Source organism: Ambystoma mexicanum, chromosome 3p, assembly GCF_040938575.1.
Source record: "Ambystoma mexicanum isolate Mex_15411 chromosome 3p, UKY_AmexF1_1, whole genome shotgun sequence".
Classification (NCBI taxonomy): Eukaryota; Metazoa; Chordata; class Amphibia; order Caudata; family Ambystomatidae; genus Ambystoma; species Ambystoma mexicanum.
This window is the reverse complement of record NC_090925.1, coordinates 808355660-808382976: the sequence shown is the minus strand read 5'-3', so window position 1 is coordinate 808382976 and position 27317 is coordinate 808355660. Positions and strand designations below refer to the sequence as shown.

The 27317-nt window shown below is 45.4% G+C and overlaps 1 protein-coding gene across 1 annotated transcript in view; it reads right to left on the bottom strand.

Moving 5' to 3' along the window:
• Positions 1–27317, bottom strand: part of LOC138580914 (serine protease 27-like) — a 165539-nt gene that overhangs the window by 23997 nt on the left and 114225 nt on the right. The window contains exon 4 of the mRNA XM_069651845.1: positions 6187–6458. Coding sequence (XP_069507946.1) covers positions 6187–6458 — 272 coding nt within the window. The remainder of the gene's footprint in view (positions 1–6186; positions 6459–27317) is intronic.

The window sequence follows — 27317 nt, the reverse complement described above, 5'->3', positions numbered from 1 at the left end:
ATGGCGATGGCATTTAAGGACATTCGAATATTAACTGATGTTAGTGATGCTCTACAAAAGTAAGACACCCAGGGAGCCCGACCCAAAGGAAAAGTATAAGACAAAAAGGAGAAGAAAACCCCTCCAAAAAATGTTTAGGCCACCTGAGTAAAGTATTCTCCACTACTTCTTTAGAGGAAATCAAACCATCTCTACTTGATGTCCAATTAGAGAGTCCATGTATTTTGATAGTCCTTCAGTGGACCAACCAAATCCACTCACAATTGGGCCCTTTTCGGGCAAACCTTCAAAAGGCTTATGTATTTCCGGAAAGAAACGAATTGTTGACATGGTTGGCTCTGTTATGTTTAGAAATATTTTTTCATCATCTGTTAATACACCTTTACTATGCCATTTAGTTAGTGCTAGCATTTCTTTCACTACTATGTTTGTAGGTTTGGTTGCCAATTTTTTGCAACATCCTGGTGTCAATAAATGTAGGTTGCCCATTTGTACATAATCTTCTCTGTGGAGAATAACCACATTTCCACCCTTATCAGCCTCCTTAATTACTATGGAGCTTGCTTTATATAAAATCTCAAGGCTCTAATCTCTTCATTATTTAAGTTTCGCCTGATAAGGTTAGATTGCAGTGTGCTCTTGTCCATATTTCGGTGGATTTCATCAACAACTGCCTCATGCAGTATTTTTTTCTCTTGAATATTAAGTGGCTGTTTTTAAGAGTTTACCGCGAGTATGTCCATTTATGTAGCGGACAAGACAAAGTTTACAATGTTTACAATTCTGCTAACTATTCCGTAGACTATTGCTAATAGTGAAGATTCTTAGAATACTAACCGGCCTTACTGTAAGAGATTAGCACAAGCATGGTCATTTATGTAGCACGCAAGGCAATGTTTACATTTCTGAACAATGGCGTTAACGTACCGCACACGCTGAATGCGACATCGCCACCGCGATATGAATAACAATGAAAACGGCGGCTGCGAGGAAACTACTTGCAGCTCACTGAGGGCGACTCCGACCAGACACCCGATTTCTTACTTTTTGTATGAGAGGATTTAAACCCAACAAAGGTAAATACATATTCCTATGGTTATTTGGAGAGCATTTTAACATTATTATTATTAAGGAAGAGGGCATCAAGCAGCGCAATATGACTGCAATGCAATTTTTCTGCTCAACTATTTAGAAGCAGTTCGACTGATGAACTAATTAGTATTGGGAATTCGGATTCAACAAGTGGACTTCCAATAGACAAGGGGGGTGAGAAATTCCTTAATAAGTACCAAGATAATTATTGGCAAAGCTAACTTATTTGTTGACACTGAATCTGGTTATACCCAATTAGGGCTTTAATATCATCTCCCCATGCCACAGGGATTGGAACAGAATAAAGAACAGGGTGAGTGACATGGCACAATGCACTTGACCTATGGTTGAAGAAATACCAATAGCATGTTATAAACATGAAGGGATGCACATGATATTAGAGGGGGTACTTAGGAATTAAATACATTCACTTGGGTGTGGAGGACCAACTACTCTCCAAATATAATTCAATGTCAAAATGGTTACTTTTACCAAGTGGTGGATTGATAATTTTATTGAAGGAGAGGAGTTAATGTTGCTTAATTGTAATTGAGTATCATTTTTATTAATATAATTCATTGAAGGGGATGCGTTCATGCTGTTTATGCAATTGAGTTAATTCATTATTAATGTATGCTTTTCTTGTCCATTTTGTTTTGTTGCTTTTTCTTCACTTCTATTACTTTGTTTTCTCTTCTATTTTTGGTTTTTGATCTAATCCTAATATTTACTTGTCAATGGTAACCAACCAATGTTATGCTCCATAATATGAAAATATCAATTTGATGGTTAATTATCTTGGACAAATGGATCTCGATTTTGGTGTTCGCTGACTACTGTTGATTTCTCTGCTGAAATAATTATTTGTATTTAATGTTATTAGTATAATAACTGATGTGTATGCGATGATAATAAATCAATTGATATGGTTTGTTACTGAATTTTGAACATAGATACTATGTGCAGTTGTAAGCCCCGAGAAAGACCAGAGGTCAAAACACGTGTCGGCTAAGCGCAATCAATAAATACTCAATACAAGAACCTTATTGGCATAATTGTATATAAGTACATTTCAAGGGAAGCGCAGAACCCCAGGAAGCATTTAATTTACACATGCAGAGAGAGAAAACGCATGCAGACAGTGAGACAGCGCATGGAGAAAGAGGCAGCGCAGGGAGCGAGAGGCAGCGCAGGGAGCGAGAGACAGCGCAGGGAGCGAGAGACAGCGCAGGGAGAGAGAGACAGCGCAGGGAGAGAGAGACAGCGCAGGGAGAGAGAGGCAGAGACATTATTGGACATTTGCTTGGCGCCTATACACAGGTGTTTCAGGCGCTACACGACAAGGTGAGGGGGGGAATTAGAATAAAAATTAGAACGACAAACGGTTATATTGGCCTCGTGACAATACTACCGTGCAAAAGGTCGTAAGTGAAGGGGGAGGGGTAGAGGGAGAAGTGCAGGAGTGAGTTAACCCCCAGGGTGAGGGCACGTAAGTGTTGGGTGGGCCAAGGAGGCAAGTGCCAGGGGAATAGAGGGGGGAAGGGAGGATGAGTACGGTGGACAGGGAAGGTTCTATGTCATTCCATCGACAACTGTTTTTACGACTGGTGTTTTTACGTGGAGTTTTTTCGGAAAGAATGTATTGAATTTTATTATACCCCCCCCAGCCCACCATCCTCTGCCTATTTTTTGAAATTCGAGATCCCCCCCCACCCTTTATATGCCCTTTCCCACCACCCCAAAAAAATGCCCAATTTTTGGGGGATAAAAACTGCATAAAAACACCAGTCGTAAAAACGGGCGTCGATGAAAGCATGTCATACCACAGGGACGACCAAGTTGGGTTAGTCTGGCAAAGGGGGCCCGAGGGCAAGTGCTGCGAAAGGATGATGGGGGGACTGGTTGGGGGTGGCCTGGCCCCTCTAAGACTCTGAAGGGACCAGGCAACAGTCGCAGTGGCAGACGGACAGATCAGCATAGGAGGGTGAGAAGGAAGGAGGAGGAGAAAAGGAAAAGTCTTGATAAGTTTCCCGTAATTTAAGATCCAGCTCAAGTCTGAGGTGGGGAGGGAGGCCGTTCCAGAGATAGGAGCCAGAAGAGGAAAGGGATCTACCTCCCATTCTATGCTTAGAGACGTGTTTGATCTGCAGAGAGTTGGAGACAGAAGACCGAAGGACTCTGGCCGGGAGGTATTTAGGTAAGGAACGCTGGATGTACAGAGGTCCCAGGCACCAGACAGCCTTGTGGATGATGCAAAGGTTCGTGAATTTGATCCTTGCTGTCACCGGGAGCCATTGGAGAGATTTTAGGGCTGGAGAGATACGGTCTGTGGGCTTGAGGCCAAGGATAAGACTTGCAGTCCGAATCTGGATTAGTTGAAGGGGGCGAAGGGAGGAAAGAGGCCGGTTGAGGAAGAGACTGTTGCTGTAGTTTAGCCTAGAGAGAACCAGGGCTCTAGAGACTTTGAGCTTCTGGGGGGGAAGGTGCAGAAAGGTAGAATGCCCCTGAGGAGATCCAACTGAAAATTGTAAATTCTTCGCAAGGCCCATGATGTGTGGAGAGAAATAGAGAGAGGAGTCATAGATGATCCCAATGTTTCTTGCCTCACAATTGGGTGAGGGGAGAGGACCCATGGAGTCTGGCCAAAGAGTGGGGGAGGGAACAAGGAGCAGACAACTGAATGGGAAGGATCTGCGTCTTATTGGCATCAAGGCAGAGATCAGTGGCTGAGCACCACGCCTGAATAGAGGTCAGGCACTCCGGTAGGAGAAGGAAGGGGGAAAGCAGCTTGAAAGAGAGCTGTGCATCACCTGCTTAACAATGGAAATGAGGGGAGAGAGTGGAGATCAAGTGAGTCAGAGGGGTCAGGTAGATGTTGAAGAGCCAAGGCGATGGTTAGAGCCCTGAGGGACACCACAGGTAGAGAGTGAGGTGTAGGAGAGAGAAGGATCCATTGCACTTGAGATGGTCTGTTTGAATGGAAGGAGGTCAGCCACGCCAGTGCCGGGTCCGTGATGCTAGGGTATCATGAAGATGGTTTGAGGATGTAGTGGTTGACTGTGTCAAAAGCAGAAGAAAGATCAAGGCGGATCAGGACAGAGGGAGTGTTAGAGTGCAGTTTTTTCTTTTTTCTTACTAAACATTTTATTGGTTTTACACAAATACATGAAACATACAAATAAACGAGAAACAAAAAGGCAGTCAAATTGGGTGATGCTTACAATTATAGTGAAAAAAAAGGTATTCAGCATTATGCATAGGCACTGATCGTCCATCCACCTTCCCCACACTTTGTTATTTGCAAGGGCAACCTCTCGCTGTATAAATGCGACGCTCCAAGGAAGCGCACCTGGTAACTTCATTAGACCATCGGGTTAGGCTCAGTGCCTCAGGAGACACCCCAATTTACAGCAACCAGTTGCTTGCCCGCCCACATTGCAGTATCAACTTTGGGTGTAGTGGTATCTGAGATCCCAAGGTCGTGGAGTTATCAGTACAGCCCGCCGAAAAAAAGCCTGTTAGAGTCCAGGTTAGAGAGTAGGTCTTCACGGGTGTTCAGGAGAGCAGTTTCCATGCCTCTGGCTGCTCTGAAACGAAACTAGTGGTCATGGGGGCACAGCCTGCCATTTTGGTGTGGCGGGTCAGTTAGGATGACCAGCTTCTCCATGAGTTTTCCCAAAAAGGGGTAATAGAGATAGCGCGATAGTTAGCCAAGCCAGAAGGGTCAGCAGGCGGCTTTTCTAGCAGAGGGTGCACAAGAGAGTGCTTAAGGGATTTAGGGAAGGAGCAGTGGCAAGTGAGTGGTTGCAGAGGTCAGCCAAGGCTGGGGCAAGAGAGGCAATGTTGTCCTTTATTGTTTTGGAGGATCAGGGGAGCACCCGTTTAGAGGAGAAATTCATAGAGCGGACAACTCTAAAGATCTCATCTGGTGCAATGGGAGAGAAAGAGGAGAGTATGGGGTGAGGGGGACCAAGGGAGGCAAAAGAAGGGGGGACACAAGGGTGGCAGAGAAAGGACAGGATGTCCAGAGTTTGAGGAAAAGTGGGTGGCCAGTGAAGAGCAGAGGGCCTTGGAGGAAGGAGGAGACTGTGGTAGGACTGAGTTACGCTGTGTTATTGGTGGCTCCAGGGATGCAAGCTTGGACATGAGCCCTCTTCTGAGAGCAGATGGAGAGACAGTATTGCCTTTGGAGTAGGCGGCAGGCCAGTTTGTCAGAGGGTGAGCTAGATGCCTCCCACTTCCGCTCTGCAGCTTTGCACTTATGTTTCAAAGCAGCCAAGTCTGAGTCATACCAAGAGTTGCATTTGGAGGCATGCTTCATGTGGATCCTCAGGACGGGGGCAAGGATGTCCAGGGTGTTAGAGATAGAGAGATGAAGGTTAGAACAGGGCCAGAAGGAGAGTCTAATGAAGGGGGCATTGGAGTGATGAAGGAAGAGGCAAATGCAGCGACTGACACGCTTCATAGGTTGAATGACGGAGAAGGAGACTGGCAGTGCAGGTGGAGCTAGACACATGTTTAGGTAACAGAATTACCACCAGTTTCTTTCCTGCAGTGCCAAACTTGTAATGAAGCACAAGGGCCTCATGATTAATGCCTGAAAAAAGAAGATCTACATTTTTTTACATTTTCAGGAAGAGTTAGTGATTGCATTATAGGATTTATAGAGCTTTATGACAGTTTACCCTGCATGGGATTGGAGCTCATACATTACTTCGTTTGACATGGTTTCATCGACATATATTACAAAGTGGTAAGTAGTTTCATGGATGCTTTCATCGGCGGGTTTTGGGAGAATAGATATATAAAGATGGGTGGGGCAAGGCCTATGTGGGCATTAAAAGAAAACATGATGAAATCTACCACAAAGTAACTTTATACTTTGTGATTTATGGGGGATGATACCATGTAGAATAGAAGCATATGCATCAATTGCAATCAACATTATTGCCTGAATGGAAGGGACATGGAATATCTTACACTCCGATGTTGTTCCCATCAACTGCCCTCGCAAAAGCAGAGACCGGTGAGCAGCAGGGGGTACTGGCAAAGCTTGGTCAAGGGGAAAGGGCACGCCTCGTCACATGCACCTACCTGAAGAATGGATAGCTCCCCAGCCGGTGGTCCAGCACTCGGCTCCAGATGGGAGCTGGACCGAGGGGGTTGGTAGACAGATGGGCATGACGTAGTTTGTGAAGGTCAGCGGTGTGCTCAGTGCCATCAGCATGATGTCTCCAGGGCCTCCACTAACTGTGTAGCTGGGATGGATTATCAATGTCTGGATCCTCGAGCAGACTGCATTGGGGTTGCCGTAGGATAGCTGATACTCGCCCACGCAAGCCGTGTATCTGGATTGACTATAGCCCCTGGGGAAAAGGACAGATTGAAAAAACACAATGAAGCTTGCAGACTTCTCCAGCATTCCAATACTCACATGACACAACTTGAACTTTGAGGGTTTGCCCCCAATGGATGCTTCTGTGCACCTCTCAGAGAGCTGGAGAGTGGGCTGCATTTGCGCTCTGCAATCTATATGCACATGTAGTCAGACAGTGCTTGCTATTCTGGAATAGCAGAGATGGGCTAGGCCATACAGTACAATATTCAAATCCCCTGTTTCCCAGTCTACAAAGAGAGGCAAAATGACAGAATGGAGACCAGGAACCAGCTTCAAATGCAGAATCCCACGGAATGATTCATTCTCCCACAGACAAACAGGTACATCACTCCCACAAAGCACATGCTCGGACTGTTGTGGTCTGATTAATGATCACACTCAGGCAGGAGGTTGTAGTTGTGCTTATTTAATCACTCAGCATAAACAGCACTGGCTTTTCACCCTTAAGTGCAATATCAAGACAAAGTAGATTAATTATATGAAGAGTCACTGCTGGCTTCACCTGCATGCAGGGTAAGGGAGTAGGTCCATGAGTCTGCAGGGGAGCATTGGGCTGCCTTCCTTACTCTGGCTCACGGCGCTCGTAATGTCCTTTAGCGGGAAGCCCGCTTACCATCTCGCGGTCTGCTCATACGAGACTTTGAAGTCCTTTACTCTACATACCTCCTTTTGTTGGACAACTTGCCTTACTCCATCGCGTAGTCGGTGTACCTTCCTGGCCTTCTTCTTTCTCTCTGTGGTCGACTGTTCTCTAAATTCTCTTCTTGCGTTGTTGCACTTTTTTTCACTTTTTTCTCTCTTGTCTCACTGCGCTCCTCTTGCGACTGGTTTCCACTTGGGATGGTGCCCCATCATCCTGCTCCTCTTCTTGTTCAGGCTGTGGTCGCGTTGTTGGGTTCTCCTAGGCCAGGCTCTTCTCTTGATTTCTCTGCTCCTCTGTTGCGGGCTGGGTGCTTCTCCTGTGCCCCTTTGATATACCGCCACTCTCTCCAAGTTCCATCGCTTTCAGTCTTGGGTGCGTGAATGGTTTGTCCCTCGCAGCATTACCATCAATGGTCTGCTGAACTTGGACCCAGTCACGGGATCTCTATGTAGCATTCTAATCTTTATTACATCCCCTTCTCGCACTGTGCTTTGTTGTGGCTTCTTCTTTCGTCACTATATCTCTTCATGTTTTCTTTGCTCTGCTTCACTCGCCACACCAATTCTTCCATGTCCAATTTTTCATCCTCTTTTACATTTGCCAACCATGGCGGGACCAGGGTGGATGCTGCCCTGCGTCCTCTGAGAAGATGGAACAGCGATATGTTTGTGACCATTGGGTGCAAGGTGATGAGCAGCCACTGCTTCCTTGACTGTGCTGAGCGGATCGAGACCCACTGCGGTGGCTAACTGCAAGGCTCCCTTAAGGAACCTGTTGGTGTGTTCCACCAACCCATTGCTTGTGGGTGATATAAGGCAGCTTTGATTTGCTGGTTATTGTTCGCCTTCATCAACATTTCCACTTCTCTAGGCGAGATGAACTGCTTTGTCAGTGACCAGTTCTCTAGGCAACCCTTCTCTTTGAAAAATGTTCTTGAGGAACAGAAATCACAGTAGTTGTGGTTATGTTCGATACAAAGTCAACTTGTATCTATTTGGATAAATAGTCCACTTACACTATGCCATACTTGTGTTCATGTTTCATTAGCTCTAGCGGGCCTATGAAGTCCATGCCCAATTTTTGCCACACTCTTTCTGGCACTTCTGTGGGGTGTAGTGGCGCTTTTCTTACTTTAAGTCGCGTGTCACTATTCACGCATTCATGACACCTCTTTCATTTTCCGTATTTAGAAGTCCATTCCTGGCCACCAATATGCTTCCCTCACCCTTCTTTTTGTTATGTTGTTTCCAAAATGACCGGCATGAGCCCTGCATATAATGGTTCTTCTCTTTGCTATGGGTGGGATTACTTAGTCACCTCTCATGAGTATCCCCTCACATTCAAAGATTTTAACTGCCACTTTCCAATAAGGATGCAACCCCTCTGGAATGTACTTATCAGGCCACCCTTTTTGTTGTGGTGGTATCCTTGGCTGCTGCTTCTTTCCAGTGCCCTTCACTCATTTTGAGGAATTCCAGACTCCTCAACTCAGTGAGTGATGCAACCACATATTCAGCTCGTCTGTCTTTGCGCAGTTGCAGTCTGGACATACAGTCCACCTGGGCATTTTTCCACCCCGCAATGTGCTCTATTTCATACATGTATTCTTTCAGCTTTGCTGCGATGCAAGCAAGGCGGGGTGTCGACGTTCAAGTCCCTCCTGGGCTCAGTAGGTGCACTAGGGGTTTGTGGTCGGTGACCAGCAAAAATGTCAAACCCCAGGTGTATGTGCAAAAGTAATCCACAGCCCATGCACATGCCAACATCTCCTTTACTATGGAAGAGTAATTTCTTTCTGTGTGCGAGAGTACTTTGGATGCAAAAGCAACAATGTGTTCATCATTGCGTTTTTGGGTGAAGGTTGCCCCCATTTCGTACACGCTGGCATCCGTAGTGATCATAGTTTTCCATTGAGAATTGAATGGCTGTAGACAGGTGTGAGGTTGGAAACCGCAGGTCCCGTGGGACTGGCCGGCAATGGCCAGGCAAAACAGAAAAACCACAAGGAAACTCCCACCAGGGAGTTAAGTCAGTGATCCAGAGTCACCAAGAGCAGTGACTCCCACTAATAATAACACAAGAAAGGTCAATATGTCACTGTTAGGAATTACAGGCAGTTCTCCAACAGTAGATGTCGGACCACGGACTACATCTCCCATAATGCCTCTGGGTCAAAACAAATATATTCCTTTTAAACCAAAAATGAATAAAAGGGGGTTGCATACCAGGAAGGAAAGGTTTCCCTATAGCCAAGGTAGGAAGAGCTACGGTGTGGGCAAAGTACGGGATAGGGAAGTTGCACTGAGCCATTGTAAAAATAAAGAAATAGAAAAACCAACGCCTCTGGAGGTGGAGAGGGCAAGGGAGGGGCTGGCTGGGGAAAGGTGGAAAGAATTGAGCACACCTGAAGGTGAAGAGGGTGGAGGGTGGAGGGGAGGTGCGGTTAAAAGCGGCTACCTGGAACTCATTAGCTCTCCCGATTCTTTCATCTAGGAGCCGAGTGCGGGCGCAGAGGAGTGGAGCACGGACATCAGTGGATTCGAGTGGGCATACTGGGTCAATCTACCGCTGGGACCGAGGAAGTCCCTACATCCGCACATTCAAACCAGGGATCTGGAAAACCACAGCGAAAAGAAAGACGGCAAGGAAAGAGTGCTCTTGGAATTCCTGTGGCATTTTACGACCGGAACTCTGATTGCGAGAGCACAACGCCGGTCTAAAAGGAACATTCTTGGTGTTGTTTCCTTTATTTTTCTTTTTTGTTCAAACATGGCTCATGAGGAAAAGCGGGCAGCAACAAGGGGAAGGCTCAGCGAGATGTCCAGTGCAAGTGAGGCGCAGCACTGAAAAGCCAACAATGCACACTTGAAGTTGGTTTTGTTCCTCGCCCTTGTTTATATCTTTCTGCCCCCTGGACACTTGAACTCTGATGTAAAGAAGGCAAACCCGAGGCAGGACTTTTCTTTACTTTGGTGCTGAATGCACAGTGCCAGCGAGAAGCCCATTTACTTTGCATTATTTGTGATATGAGTTACAAAAGCTGCAATTTCGTTCTGAATGCCTGAATAAACCCCTTCTTTTTAACCTGAATTACTGACTCCAGCCTGCTATTTAACAACAGGGTGCATGCCTTCAAACGACTTTGCTTGCTCTGCACAAATTTTGCATAATATTCATATAGTCCCAAGAATGATCTCAACTCTTCCATACTGTTGGGGGAAGCGCCTTCATAATGGCTTGCAGCAGATCCTTCTTGGGGCGAATGCCTGCCTTGGATATAGTGTATCCCAGATACTCTACTTCGTCAGCCTGCAGTACACACTTATTATAGCATAGCCGCACTCCGGCTTCTTGAAATTTTGCCAACACTTCACGGAGAGCTGTATCATGTGTCTCCTTGTCCTCCGCATAAATAATTAACATGTCATCTTGGAAATATGAGACATTTTCAATGTTTTCCAAAAGGGAGTCCATCATGCGCTGAACGCAGAGGCCACTGAAGACAACCCAAAAGACATTCTGGTGAATTGATACGTTCCGAATGGGGTTATAAAAGCAGTGAGGGGTCTGGACTTCCGATGCAAGTTTATCTGGTGGTAGGCGTTTCTCATATCTAGTTTTGAAAAAACCTTTGCCTCCTTCATCAGCAAAATCATCTCATTTATGCTCGGTAAGGGGTAACTGTCCAACACTACCTCCAGGTTTAGGCTGCATAAGTCAATGCAGATGCGCAAGTCGCTGGTGTTCTGTTTCTTTAGGAGGACCACAGGGCTGAGCCATTCCAATGACTCCACCATCTCATTGGTTCCTTCTTCTAGTTTTTCTTGTAGTGCAACTCTCACCATCGCCGGCCCGATCTCACCCTGTGCTTGACTGGTAGTGCTCCTTGTTTTAATCTCATCTTGTGTACATAGTTCTTAATGCGGCCAGGTGTGTCTGAAAATAATTCAGTAAATTCTTCTTTGGTGATCGACGTCCCACTTTTGTTTATGGACACCACTTGTCCCTCGACGCTGGGGTCAAGCCTAATTTGCCATTTGGGGTCGGGGGCGTGGCTAAGCGGCCATGCTGTAAGGACCTCTTCTCTCCGAGCTCCCCGATGATCCAACATTATCCTGGCCTGAAACAGTGGACTCAGCTTGCACCCAAACAGTTGCCCAGCTCAGTACCTCGTGCTCAGGCATTCCTGCTTCTTACTCCAGCAGTGGTGTATATACTGCTAGGAGTGCAGCAGTTGGATACTCCAAAAAACTGTATCCATGGACAATCCACACACAGGTGCAGGCATTCTCCCCACAGCGTAAACTCCCATACTAAACACAGTAATAATGCTTCAATACAAGGATGCTTCTCATGGTCATCTGGCGTCGTCAGCCGGCTGCATCTCGTCAAATCCCGATGGTGCTCCTCAGTCTGCGTTCTCCTCAGTGGCGGGCGGGTCTTTCATTTCGGTCTGTACGTTTTCAGTGTCCATCCATTTATTTGCTTCCTCAGCATTGAAGAGCACACTTCTGCCTTTGTGTATGACTTTCAGCCTCACCAGATACAGTAGCATATGCTTGACGGTCCAGTCTCGTAGTCTTCTCTTAACTGATGTAAAGTTCATTCTGTGACGTTGCACCTGTAGAGTGTAATCTGGTTATGCAGTAATATTCGCAGAATCCATCTGCATCGTGACACCCTTCCGGGATATTTTCCCTGTCTTTATAATACAAAATACGAGCTATTATGGGTCGCGGAGGGACCCCTCGCAGTGGTCCCCTAGACAGGGCTCTATGTGCGCTCTCAACCGTAAAGCCATTAGTGAGGTTGCCTGGGCCCACCTCTTGAAGCAACATATTTTCAATTAAATTGATGGTATTCGTGCATACATAATTATGACTGACTCGTCCTTCCGCCTCATCCACCTTCCTTCTAGATTGTGCACTTGCTGTTGTAGGATTTTGACTTCCTTGGAGGTATCGTTCAGACCGGTGGCATGTGTCGCAACTTCTTTATCAAGCGCCCCTGTACGTTCTGCTAGTAACCGAATATCCTGCCGTAGGAGGTTTACGTTCAGGCTGATCGCATCCATCTTGGACTCCAGTGCAATCTCCAGAACTGCAATGGCTTCCAGGACCCACTGATCTCCCTTTGTGTGTACTGACTCCTCTTGTGGATACAAAGTACTTGAGCCATCGTTCCCTGCTGGATTTATAGACTTGGCAAATGTGTCCAATGTGGGTTGCTTTGTTTTACTTTTCTGCGACGTGGACATGACTGGTCCACCCATGATGATCTCTTGATCACCTGGTGCTGCTAGGTACATGGAGACCTGCTACTGGTCGGCCGAAAACCCGGTGAGGGTCCCACTCCATGTGTTCAAGGACGAATGTTAACTTCAAGGTGCCTTTACTGCTTTCCTTCACTGTGTTGCTCAATTCTGCCGCCTGGGGTCGTATTGTCCAGGGTGCTCTCCCAGTGGTGGGCTCTCTCTGCTATAGATATGGTGTTCTGATCATGGCCTGTTGTGATTTGCTAAAGGCAGGGAAGCTTTCCATTGCTTTACGCCAACCAGCCCCAGTTACAGTAGACTGCTGCTATCCACCAAGGGCTGTAGTCACTGCGGTTGTCCCCTTTCCAAGCACCTGAATGGCAATGTGCTTCCGGTGTGCGGCTCCGACCAGTGCTCTGCCGTAGCTTCCCAGTAATGCCTTCGGAGCAGCCAAGGGGGCAAGCCGCGCCAAGTCTTCACCCAGTGTTGGGCTGGTTCGTGCCCAGCAGCACTAGCCGGAACTCTGCATTGTTTTGTCTGTTCAACTTCTGATGGGAGCGTTGTATGACTTCATGACCTTGTACAGCTTCAATTTTCGGGCTGCCTTTATGTGGCTGCCGGATGTCACGGCCTTCAGTACGCTGTGAACCAGTTCTCAATTGGGACTAGCCTGTCTCTGCTGGCTACAGGCCATCTGCTGCGCTCGATTGCTCCTCACCTGACCTTCTTCCGGCTATTTTCTTTTCTTGTGTAACATTCAACGCACCAAATTGACCCTGAATATCGGCATTGGGTACTGGTCCCAGCTGGCTTGTGTTGTAAAGATATGTCCGTACCCCTAGTACATGGTGTACGTGGTTGTTCCTCCGATGGTTGGTGTGCATGCACCCTTCTTGTATGCCACACCACCACTGCAGAGCCTGCTAGAGACTCCAGTCCCTGCTAGGCGCCTTCTGCGACTTATTTCGGCCCGCTGGGACTACTCTTGATGCAGCCTCACTGCTCGCTATGTATCCCTAACTGCAGCTCGACGCTGTGACAACTCCTCCAGCCGTGCCATATATGCCCGGGATGCAACTTTATGAAGCTGGACCCTGTGAAATCAGTTTGCAGCATCAGATTCCGCTAACTCCGTACGTTCCCAAGCACTTCCTTCCTACCCAGAGGCTTCCATCCATGCCGGTGGGACTACACTGGAAACTGGATTCCGCGTACTGATACGCATGGATGTGTCTCGTTCCTTTGTCGCCTCTTCGTACACTGCGGGTGTACTAGGGGTGGACCTTAGAGGGAGCTGGATTCAGCGCAGCGCGAGCCAATAGTATGCAATGCTTATAGTTCCATGCCCGGGCCTGCAGCAAAGTAGTCTTTGCACACGATGGTCAGCTGGACCACAGTGGGAACCAGCAAGCAGTTTGCAGTATCGAGTCTTTACCCTATCTTCGTTCGCCCTCCAGCAATCCCTTCCTACCCGGCGGCTTCCATCTGTAAAGGCCATACCACACTGAGAACAGGATGCTGTGTGTTGTTAAACATAAATGTATCCTTCTTTCCGTAGTCACATCTTCTGACACTGCAAGTGTACCAGAGATGGATCATTGAGGGAAATCGCTTCTAACGGGACTCAAGGAGTTGGGGTTGTTAAAGGGAAGTTAGCCTATAGTAGCACACTCACGATGTATAATATGCACACTGGACTGCCAAAACAAACCAGATTGCTAATCTGTGATGGGGAATCTTAAAATAGTTTCATGGAATGTTAGGGGGGGCTCAACAGCTTTAAACAAAACAGGGCTATGCAATTTTTAAAGGAGCCAAAAAGTAGACATAGCTCTGTTCCAAGAAACACATTTAACGGTAGACAGACAAGTAACTCTAGCAAGAAAATGGGGAGGTGGACCTTGGGCTCGACATACTCTGTATTTGCGAGAGGAGTTTTGATCTGGGTGGCGCTGTCAGTCCCCCTCAAAGGGCAGAAAGGTTATAGTACACGGTATGGTGGAAAGGAGGGAGCTCTGTATTGTTAACAGGTATGCACCTAAGCAGGAAACGGGAGACTACTTTAGGTCACTGTACCCACAACTGGCCAGATACAGAGATAGCATGTTGGTATGGGGACGACTAACTGTATTCTGAACCCGAAATTAGATTGATCAGATAAGTGGGTGCATCCTGCCCCCGCGGCTAAAGCTTTTAATACGATACTATGAGCAGTCACACCGTCTGATGTATGGCGAGCCTTGCACCCACTAACCAAGGAATATTTATCCTATACCACCCCAAAAGCGTTATACACTAGATTGGATTATATCTTTACTGGAGTAGAAACACTAGGTGAGTTTACGAAGGCAGAATATAAAGCACAAGTATTGTTGGACGATGCTCCTCTATTAGTTACATGGCAGTATTCCCTCCCCCCTGAGGGCACAAATTCCGACTTGGAAACTTAGAAGTGAATCTCTCAGAGACGTGATATTCAGGAAACCCTTGAGAGAGGGGGTCAAAGACTACTTCAGAAATGATAAAGGAAGTGTCAGTTCGGCTGGCACATTGTGGGAGGCATGTAAAGTGGTAATTGGAGGGCCAGCAATAGCTACAGCCAAGGGAACGCAAGCTACTATAGAGAAAGATTTGGATAGAGCGGAAGCCAGGGTGGAAGCCTTGGGCAGTGCGGAAGAGGCAACCACGGAACGGGCCCAGAAGGAAGCCTGAATGCAGCAAGAATGTTTTGATCACTGGGTTATACTAGGTAATTTGAATTACAGTAAGTACATAGAAAAGCAACATGCAGAAGGAGATAAGCCGGGACGTCTGTTAGCCTGGCGTTATAAGAGCGAGATTAAAAGAGATATGATACGGGCAGTTAAGGGAAACAATGGGGAAGCCTACACGACGCAGGCAGAGATAAACAAATGCTTTTATGATTACTATAGGGAGCTATATGCAGAAACGTTGACAACGCAACAAGCAGAGATTGACGAGGCAGTAGAGGCAGGGGCGGCAAGCAGGCTAGAGGCATACCTAACAGCAGAGGAACTGGAATCCACCATACAGGGGTTGCCGACGGTCATAGGTTCGGGAGCGGATGGGTTACCCAGCAAATTCTACAAAGAATTAATTACAGAAGTGGTGCCCTCATTGCTAGAAATGCTAAATGAGGTGCTGGAGAATGGAATACTGCTAGCATCGCTAAGGGAATCCATAATTGTCCCACTACTGCAGCAAAACAAGCCGTAGGAAGACTGTGGTTCTTATAGGCCCTTATCGCTGCTTAAATCAAGATAGGAAGATACTCACAGCCTTACTAGCGAATAGATTCAAGCCTGAATTATCTAAACTAATCCACCCAGACCAATCACGATATGTTGCGAATAGAAATATTACATGTAGCATCAGGAGGTTACACCATATCTTAGACTACACTACACTCAAGCTAGTACACATGTGGTGGCTTCCCTTGAGGCAGTTAAAGCATTCGATTCGGTCAGGTGGCCAAGGCTGCTGGCAGGGTTGAAGGGCTTTGGTATGGGACCAACATATATAAAGTGGACGAGACTACTATATAGTAGCCCGACTGCGAGGGTTGAGACCAGTGGGTGCATTTCAGATGATGGCAATTAAGTAAAGGTACCAGGCAGGGTTGCCCGTGGTCTCCTATACTATTCATACTAGCCCTGGAGCCGCTCACGATATATCTTCGCAAGGAATAATAAGACGCTGGCATAACTATACGGGGCAATACTCGTTTGCTTTCCCTGTATGCCGATGATATGGTCCAATACTTACAATATCCTGAAACTAATCTTCAGTATATTTTAGATGTGTTGGAGCATTACGTAGCCCTATCTGGTAGCATGATTAACGCTCAGAAGTCATGCTTGTTCCCGTTGGCAGGGTACAAATGGAAAACCCTAGACAAGTTGCCAGTACTGCTGATCAAATGGGAGGCAGTTAATTTTAGATATCTGGGGGTAGATATCTTCCATGACCCCGGGACAGAACACCTACAAAACACGGTGCATAAAATAAACAATCCATGGTTTTCTGGGGGAAGCTGCCGCCGTCGCTGATGGGAAGAGTAGCCCTGTTGAAGATGGTGGTGCTGACAAGGCTCCTCCATTTTTTCAGCAAAGTGCCATTCAATATTCCTAGAAGCTTCTTCAAGAGGTTAGACCCAATATGTCATGGGTTCCTGTGGCATAACTTGAGATGCCGTATGGCCCTTGCTAAATTGTAAAAGCTGTATGCTCGGGGTGGAATTGGAGCCCCACACTTTGAGGCTTACTTTATGGCGTGCCAACTACAATTTGTGGCAAAGTGGTTGTCGGATGAGCAGTCTCAAGACACCTTATTATTACAGTCACAGTGTACCCCATTCTTCTTGAAAGAAAGGATATGGACCGTTCGCCCACGAACCCTGGACCCTCCGTTACGCCTGAAACTGGGCAAAGAGGTATGGAGCAGATCTAGTTGCTTTCTGGATATAGACTTGCCATATTCCCCCCAAATACCACTAGTGTCACTAAAAGGGGAAGATTTACAACTCAGATTGAAAGTGAGGAAATATTGTGAACCAATTGGTGTGAGGACAGTGGGCGACCTATTGCGAGAAGGTAAACCAATGGATTTCAACACACTCGGCGCTGAAACAGGAATACATGCAGGACAGTACATCACATATGCTGTACTACTTAAAAGGGTGCAGAGCAGATGGCCTGTCACTGATGGGATATTACAGGAGGATGAGATCATATAGACATTGTATGACATTTCAGAAGGGGGACACGAGGTGTCACGGCTATACGAGCTGTTGCCGTATAGATCGGTTGATATGATAGTGCAGACCAAGCGCACAACTGGGAGGCAGACTTACAGGAGCAACTGACAAACATCCCGGGGCAGAGCTTTAATGTACCATAAAAAGGTTTCTTTTTTATTATGAATTTAGTCAACAATTTTGACTTTTTGCACAACACATAAAAACTCAATCAAATCAATAAATTCATCACAGAATAACAAAGCAAAAGCTCACTTCATCGAAATCACATATAAAACATGTATATTATCAATACAAATAAATAAACTCTAAGAAAGAAGAGAAAGAAAGAAAAAAGAAAGAAGAAAAATAAATTCATTTCAGTTTATGGTCTACATTTCATCCTGTACTTGAGTTTATCTTTGCTACAAAACCAAAAATCTAAATCTTCAGTACCACCAAATTAGATTCCTCTAGGTCACAGTACCCAATAATTGAAGTTCTTTTAATAGCGCTATTACTTCAGCTGTAAGGAAAGTTTCCTGCTCCTGACTCATTCTCTGCCAAAACATCTTTGAATTTAGTATTCTAGGGTCATGTACGAATCTTTGTAACTTCCTCTGTCTAATAGACTCCCCGAACACTCTGGTAACAGATGAGCAACTGTTTGTTTCACCCCATCTTCACACAAGTTACATATATTAGTCGGGAAAGAAATTGGATCTCTAATATGTTGAATTTCTAGGGTCAGTACCAGATTTTAATCTAAAAAAATCCATTCTGACACTAGGATTCAAACATTTCTTTAAATAAGCTGGAATTGTCGCTCTCGGTTTATCCAATTCAAACCAGGAGGAGGATATTTTTGCAGTTCTCATCTTTGCAATTATTCTCATCCAATCCATGCTTTTGATTGATTCTTTAACCTTCTGTGGGTTCTGCATTAAAGTTTCACTAGAGCTCTCAGACATCCCCAGAATTTGTTCACATCTCAAAGAGTTTTTAGAAACGGGTTGTCTTTTTTTAAAATTCTTGTTTATAATCAAAAATGGATTTTTACAAGGATCTTTTCATGTCAGGACTATGGGGTGGAGGAGGTAGAAAAGGTGTCAGGGACTCCGGAAAGCTTAGAAAACTGTATAGAGGAAGAGAAACTACCTTTCGAAGCAGTCTTTGGGACATCTGGTAGTTCTTGCCGTGCGCGTGTGTGGCCAGCTGACACTAATTAGCAACAGTTTATCAAGGGCCAACGGTGCACGCAGGTGTGGCTTATTCCGATTTGTGAGACGAAGTAATGCCGGAGGATTGAGGGAAGCCGCTTGCGCCTGTATTTGTCCTTTCCTAAGCAGGCCATGCGAGCGGACAGCAGCATAAAAAGGACACGTGCGGTTTCCATGCCGGTACTTCATTTTCCCTCAGCGATCACTTGGATCTTGCAGCGGTGGAAGAAGGACCCGCGCATCTGCTACGGGCTACACAAGGTTACGTCTGGGAAGGCTTGCAAGCTTCCCGGATGAAAGAGAAGTGCGGGATGGGTTTATGAATTCACATGATTACACGGGCTCAAGCTGGTGCTATGTTTATTGTATTCTCTATTGAACAGGGGCAGTAACCTTTGATGCGCATTGCTTATGGGCTCAGAACTCATTGATTACAAAAGTGTCCGGAGAGAAAACGTGGTGCTGGCCATATTGGGTTGCAGCGTACTGGTGCTTCAATGCCTGTGGCACTAGCACTGGAAGGAACTACAGGCTGCACTCGAGTATCAGTGCTGTTAACTAGGCTACTCCGAGTGTGTTCAGTAACACAGCACAAAGTTTGGGTTTGGTCCAGGTCTATGACAGTATATGTTTTATGTTTGTAAGTGTGCTAATGCTTGCCCATAGGGCCATGTGTTATGTTCTTCATATTGGGAAAACATCCCATGTGTCTGTTTCATTCTGCTTGCATATATGTGGTTAAGGTAACTGTATGACTACCTGTGCCTGTATCAAGGTGCATAGGGGGTACAAGTGTTCAAGGAAGCTGCATCAGTGGCCTGTACTAAGGGGCACTATTGATGTCCTGAGTTTGTGTTATGGTCTATGGTATTTCACAAGATATTAGAGTATAGTTGTTTCCCTGTTCCTTCCCCGGTCCTATCCAAACTAGGCACTTCCTAACCCTCTATCTGGTGTTCCTAACATCCCCCATCCTGTCCACAACCTCTCCCTAACCCTCTTCCCCCCACTGGCTGCCATGTGGTATCCTGTGTTTGTATATCAGGTATCTGTGCCAACCACGGGTGGAGGGGTCGACTTCATTTGGCTTCTGTGGTTCGGGGTAGAGTGTTGACAACCCTTCCCCCGTTAGTGTACTTGATTGTTGACATTTCAGTAGTTACAGCGTATTTGAAAACAGACAAATGGACATGAGGAAAAATGGAGAGTAGCGGGAGATAAAAAGAGTTATTCAATGGTGCTGTTGACCAGAGGTCACCGATTTCCTTTTAGTTAGATGAGGGGGAGATTGGATGATCAGCCATTCGATCAGACGTCGTTTGAAAAGTAATCATCTTCATTGCTGCTTCTAAAATTTTAACAGCCACTATGGTATATCTCACTGTCTCCCCTGCTATCAAGCGACACCACAAAATATCTTTGTCTCAGATGTTTGAGTCACCAAAAAGCGGTGTTAAAAATGCGACCCAGAGATGGCTAGTCTTTTGACAATTCATTAATAAGTGGTGCAGCGTTTCCTGTTCCGATTCCTCTTTACACAGAGTACAATTTGTCTGATGTTGTGAGTCTGCGTATCGCACGGATTTCTTGGGTCGGCAATAAGTTCAGCCGTATTCTCATAAACAGTTTCTGCAATGCTTTGTTTGGAAATTTGGAGCAATATGTTAGTGGAACTTTCAATTTGTTTGTCGATGATGAAGATGGCTCAACATGGTTTGCAGTTGATTTTTCACATGTCGATATCCAATCGTCTTCTCCCATTTTTGTCTTTATTCTTTCAGGGTTCGTAATCAGATCTTCTTGAGAGCAAGCAAGTTCATGCAATTTAGTGTCCAGATTACGTTTCCAGATGTTTAAGGCTTTGCATCGGCCACTTTGGAGTTGAATGTTGATAGTTTTGTAAATTGGCAAGTTGTCAGGAATTAGAATTTTCCGTAATAGCTGCATTTGCCTTTGTTCCACAGAGGTTGCCAGTGACAGAAGACCGAGCTCCCGCCTGATGGCTCATATTGAAGTTGATTTAGGCAGTCCTAGGACCGATTTCCACACGTAACCTTCGATCTTTGGCCAGAGCGATAATGGAATGTTCAGGGATGCGTCCATTCCATAGGTCAGAGCAGGGACCACTTTGGATTTATAGAAGTTTATTGTTGGTGTTAACGAGAATTTCCCGAATCTTCTATCTACCATCCTAATTTGGCTGGTCAAGGTTTTTGTTTTACTCCAAAGTGATTGTATCATTGCTTTTTCTTTCTTTGTTGAGTCCATCATTATGCCTAAATATTTGAATTGCGTGTCGACTTCTACTTTTGTGCTGTTGAGTGACCAGTGGCTTTTGTTCTTTTTCCCGTTTGTCTTTTTGTCAAGGATTAGTACTTTAGTTTTGGCTATGTTGATTTCCAAGTTGTTTTCTTTGGTGTATTCAGCCAGGTTAGATATCTGCGCTGTAGCCCAATTTGAGTTTGGTCTAAGAGAATTAAGTCGTCCGCGTATAGGATACGAGATGTTAAGTGGTCACCTATTTTAGGCAGGAATGATCTGACAGAATCTTCAGAGTGTTGAAAGTCACAGATGTATGCAATAAAGAGGGCAGGTGCCAGGGGGCAACCCTGCTTTACTCCTCGCTCCGATTAAATTTCCTCTGAAAGTTGGCCCTGTTGGCTCAGGCGTACTCGGATTTTGGTGTTGGTGTGGAGAGCAATTACTGGTTCTAGAATTTCAGCGGGGCAATTCCATAAGGCTAGTTTGGTCCACACTATTTGTCGATCGACTTTGTCAAAAGCCTGCGACATGTCGATGAATGCCAGAAACACTCATCGCGCACCAGTCTTGATGTTTTTTATTATGTTAAGAAGCAAGATGTTAATGCTGGTGCTGGTGTTTTTCAAAAAGCCAGTTTGGAAAAGATCTGAACTTGGTGATGTTTTGGACCACTTTTGAAATCTTTGTAGTAGTAATGGAGCAAAGATTTTGCCAATTATGTCCATCAGCGCGATTGGTCTGTAGTTTGATGAATTGTCGTGCTTGCCTTTTTTGAAAATTGGTACCACTACAGCTTCGGTCCAAGATGCCGGAATCTGCTTTGTTACTTTGCATTGATGGAAGATTTTACTTAAAGATTGCCCACTCGTCCGGGTTCTGTTTGAGGTCGATGTTAGTGAGACCATCTGGTCGCGGTGCTCTTGATCTTTTGAGTTTCGAGATTAATGTTCTGATGTCTTCAAAAACCCTAAGATCGGCCCAATTATTTCCAACCGGAAATTATGGTGTCATTACATTAGGTGTTAAGAGTGCAAAGAGGTTAGAGAAGTGGGCTATCCAATCTGTCTCAGGGACCGCATTCACTAACTGATTGGCAGTCGGGCAGTCTTTACTTTTTATCAATGCCCAGAAGTCTAGTGTTTTTGTTATTTAAGATTGTTATCATATTCTCGGCGTCACTTTGGTAGAGGGTTGCTCTACCTTCTTTCTTCCTTCCTCCGAATCATGCGAGCGGGCAGACCATTTTAGTTTTCTTAATTCTCTTCTTTTTGCTACTTGTGTCTTGTCATATTCATGGTTTCCATTCTTCTTTTTCCCACTGCCTTTGCCTTTCATAAATTCTTGCTAGTAAGCCATCAGGAGAGATAGATAATTGGGTCTCGCTGATTTTGCGCCAGAAGGGGCGTTTTTCAAGTCGACATTGTATTTGTTTGTTATATATTTTACATCTGCTGCTGTTAATGTGAGACGCATCTGATGTGCGTTTTGCTCCACGTTTGGCTTGTAGAGTTCTTTTTGTGGGCAGGAAGAGGTCATTGTCATGTGAAGTAAGTTGTGATCGCTTTCGTTGGTACGATGTACCTCAAATAAATCAACGTAGTGTAGTAGGTTTTGAGACACGAAGTTGTAATCTAACGTTGCCGCCGAGTTTGCTCGCTCCCATGTTGGAAGGCTTGGGTACTTTCCACATTTTGATGCTACATTGTGGAAGTTGCTTTCCTTCATACGGTTCATCCAAGCCTTTCCTCGCTCGATCGTCGAAAGGCTAGATTGTTTCTGAGTGCTGATATCAGAGAATGTGTTGCAGGTCGCGTTTAGGTCCACGCAAATGATGTGTGATTTTTAGTTCAATTTGGAGTTTGTCTAATGTGTCAGAAACTGCAATGCAAAAAGTGGCGTTTGTGGTTCTCTGTGGGTTCCAGTACAAGTTTATTATTTCCAGCTTCGTTATGATTTGCCTCAGCACTTTTGTGTTTATGATAATCCATGAGGCTGATGTTGCCAGGAGCCCATAGGCTTCAACTACTTTTTTTCCCATTGTAATTCCTGAACCAGATCGTACTGCCATCAAGAGGCCCGATGATGGTCTTCCTAATAGTCGTTTTATCGCTGGCGATAGCTGGATTTCGTAGCTGTCCAGCGCCAGTTTTTCCTGTAGCCAAGTTTCTTGGAGGCAAATGATGTCCAAAGTTTTCAAGTCTTGTATTCCAGGATTTGCTAGGTGAACACGCGTGTTCCAAGAGCCATACGTCATAGTCGTCCAGATGAGTCTTTCAAAGTAGTTGTTTGCTTTGTTAGTTTTGTTTTCAGCGTTTTATTTTGTAATTGTATGGGAGGTCTGGCTAGTTTGAATATGGCAGGCATTTTGGTAGCGTTCTTTTTTTGAGGTTCCGGCACTGGACATGCTGTGTTTTGCTCAGGTTTGGTTACCGGTATATCGGTAATACAACTTTGGTAATGTCTTTCGGTGGTGGTAAAGTTATTTTATTTTCCGCCATTGACCTTTTCTGTGGTTCGCGGTTTACCTCAGCCACTGATTGTCTCCCTTTCCCTGAGTTTTTTTGCTCTTTATTGATGAGAAGTGGAGGGGGGTCCTGTTGATGTTTAAATTTTTCTTCCAGGGTCGCGAGTCTTAGGTCCCAAACTCATTCAGGCTCAGCCGTTTTTTGTTCAAGGGCTGTTATGAAGCCTTCTACAAAAATTAATTTGGAATGCATCATTACAGTTACTTTTACTGAATCCGTCATAGAGTTGTTTAAAGACTCATATCATTTTCCAAAGGGCGCGAGGGCGATGGCAATAGCCGACATTATAGACAACATGTCGTTTTTTTTTTATGGTGAGTCATTGTGTATGTTTGCAAATATTTCACTCGATCTTCTGTTTTTGATCGCTGTTTGGTCCTCTTTGCGCTGTTCTTGACGATGTTCCTGTGGGTCTCGCCCAGGTGCCTGATCTTTGTTTTTCTTTGAGCCTATTTTGTCTAATTGTGTCTCAGGAGTAGGGCGTGCTTTTTCATGAGATTCGCCAGCCTCCTGGATTCTTGTATTTATAGTGTCAGTTGGCTTAGGGTCGGCGTCATATAGTTGGAAGTCCTGCGTTTGATCACAGGAGGTTTGTTTCGCTAAGGCTGGATCTGGTTTTGAAAGTTGCGCATTTTTGAGTATAGATGTTTGTGGTTGGGCCATCTCATTTGAGATCTCTGATGGGGCCGGACCCATGGGTTCGATGGTTGGGGTTGTCTCTGGTTCAGAGGTTATTTCTAGTGGCTGCATGTGTCCGTTCCCAGCTATTAGTTGGTTTATCGAGGAAGAGTGAATGTTAACTATGTCAAGTGATTCATTTGGTTCACTTGCTCCTGCCTCTTTGTGGCCACAGAGAGGTGCTTCTGGTCCCGTTTTACGTTGCTTTGATGCAGGTAGAATGTCATGAACGGCATCTAATATCTCGGCATCTGAAAGTTCAGCCTCAGCCTCAAGCTTTCTTTTAAATTGTTTTGTAAAGAAGTCCTTCACAGCAGTTGACATTAGAGGGTTTGGAAAGGAACCTTTCCCCATATCGTTTTTTTTACTTGAGGCAGAATGCTTTTTCTCATGGACTTTTGTGATCGTCACTTCAGATGTGTCTTTGCCTTTTTTTTGTGCAGGACTTTCTTTTTATAGATTGCTAACGCCTTTTCTCTCTTTTTCAGGTAAAGGTTCGAGTAGGTGGCAATGGGACGGGCATGTGGCGGGGGAATCCCCTCTATGTCGTTCCCCACATTCCAAAACCCAGAAGAATCGTGATCTGAAGCGGCCGCCCCTCGGCGGGTGGGCCAGGTAAGTTGGTCAGATGGGATATTCCATCGGGGTTGGGCTCATTATTGCCCAAGCTTGTGGCTTGGGTCATAGGTTCATCATGTATCATCGCCTGTATAGATAGGGGTGCTGTGCCATGTTGTAACTCGTTAGTTTTTGAAGGCAGCAGATTTTGTAACATGTCCTTGAATTGTGGGTTTACTTCTTTTGACAGTGGCAAAAATCGCTGTCATGGGAGCCGTCTCCGACGGGGCTTTGTCCCCGGCCGGTTGACTGGAGTCCGGCCGGAGGTGCCCATCGGCACCTGCATCCGGAGCACCACTCGCCACGGCGGAGGTCTGCCGGCCGGGAGACATCTCGTCAGTGGGTTCCTGGTCGACTGTAGTTTCTTCCTGCAGCCGCACTTGATGCTGGTGGGTTGGGGGGGATTCACCCACAGCGCTCTGGTTTTCCCCGCTGATGGAATCTTGCATAGTGTGCACTAACGGCGGGGTGAGCTGAGTGCTAGCTGCTCGATGTTGCAGCAGGCTTTCCTTGCCGACACCATTTGCTGTGCTCAGACTTATGTCTGGGTCTGAGTCTGACGCTGAGTCGGCGATTCTCAGCGTGTCAGAATGGTGAAAGTGTTGAGGATTGAACGTTTCGAGACAGGTGTATGAGGTGAGTGAGGCCGACGGTTGGTCAAGTTTCAAGGGGATAGTTTTTCCGTGACCCCTTGTTGAATGATCCGGGCATGCAAACTGGCTTCTGAGGACCCGCCCAGACGGACTTGTGAGCGGGTCTGATGGCGGGAGATTTTCAGACCCTCTCTCTTTTGACTTAAGGTGTTTTGCGAGAGGGGGCATGAGGGTCTGCTCCTTTGGCTCCATGGAGTCCGTGGACTGCCGTAGACTGCAGACAACCTCTGCGGTACAAACTCCGCGTACCGCTTCGCATTGGACCCTAGGTTATATGGGCCAGCCTCCATCAAACAGCACTGAAGAAAGACTGCGCTTCACTTTCCTTCACCAAGAAAATGCAGAGTAGACTGCAGACAACCTCTTCACCAGAATCTCAGGGAGATTTATCAGCTGAGTCAAGTTGCAAGGTATAGCAAGGCAGGGGATCAAACGACAACTTGTAACTTTCAAACTTGGGGTCGAGCAATTGCCGGTTCACCTGCAGTGAAACGGGTTATTATTCCATTTCAGTTGTTGAGCTACCTCTTCATATAACGACATCTTAGGCGGAACCAAGATTAGCCTATACTGACTTAACCACTTCCACTCCATAGTTGACAACATAGAGCTGAGGCCCAGTTCAAATCTGACACATGAGATTGGAATGGAGATTGGCAAGGCCAAAACATCCTTCCAGATCTTCCCTTCCAATCTATCCCAATTGGCCTCAAAAGCCTGGGAATTACATTCTAGTACATAAGTGACAGAGGGGATCACCTTCCCCACATAATATTTTATTAGCGGGGGGGAGTGAAAATCAACAGTGTTTGCGATATATTCTCTTCATTTGGGTTTCCAATTTTCTCAACCTAATCTCAATAGCTGAGAAAAAAAATATTCTGGGTGGACTACGCCACCACCTGGGTCCCTAAATGGATTACTTCCTTAACAATTGGTATAGTCGAGGAATTTAGTGTCCAAACATTGTTTTTAGTTAGTTTCTACGGATGTTTGAAAATAACGATATTAGACTTTCTGGATTTATTATCAAGTCGTTTAAAGAGGCATTTTCTGCTAATCTATTTAGCAGTCGCTGTAAACTGATTTGCGAGTGGTCCATGACCACAATGTCATCAGCATAAGCCAACCAGTTCACATTTCCATTTCCAAATTTCAGGGCCACCAAACCTTTCCCCATCAACCATGCACCCAGATCCGCCATAAACAAAAAGAGGAAAGGAGCCAGCAGACAACCTTGTCTAACACCCGTCTCTGTCACAATCGGGCTCAATAACTGTCCTTATTTTGTCAGCCTTACTTCCAACATTGATCCTTCATGGAGATGGATTTGAATATTCAAGCGATTGGGCAGACCCCACTTTTTTAATTTGTACCAAAATGTATTCCTATTTATGGTGTCAAATGCTCGAGAGAGAGGTCCACCCACGCGCCAAAGAGCGGAGGACCCCACTTCACTCCAGAAGAAGCAATGATACAGCTTAAGGACAGTATATTTAGAATAGTGGGTGTACCTTTTCTAAAGCCTGTCTGTTCCTTCGGAAGAATACCATGAATCAGGAATATGTTGCACTTCTAGAATATTATCAAAAAGGATCTTGAGACCAGTAGCCCAGACAGGAAGATATTTCTTCAGCGTAGTGTTAGACAGACCATTTGGTCCTGCATTACTTGAGTTGGAAGATTTCATTATGAAATGTATAATATCCTCCATGTTTGACTCCATTGACCACTTTGCCTCACCCATTTGATATAAATCTGTGGAATTTGTCAAGGCGTAAATCTCGGTAAAATGATCAACCCAGGCTTTTTCTTCAATTGGTGATATTTGCATGGGATTTGTAAGAATCTGGGCAGAAGTAACAATAGACCAAAAATTCCTTGAATTTCGCATAGAAACTGCATTCAACATTTCTTCCGCATCTCAGTGCGAAAGCAAAAACCTGTGTAATCTAGCCCAATTCTTGTAATTATTACTGATCTGCTTTAAAGAGGCAGCACATTTCTTCTCCCCCTTTTCAGATTTCTTAATTCTAGATTTTTCTGCCCTTACTAATTTCTTTTTTTCGTAGATTTCATTATCAAAGAAATGTTTATGTCTCTTCAAAGGATTCTCTTTCCCCTTTATCGGGGCATTTAACCCCCACAAAAAAAATGTAGATTATATAATTGCCTGGTTTACATTGTCCTTTCAATTGATGATTGGGTATAGCCTTGA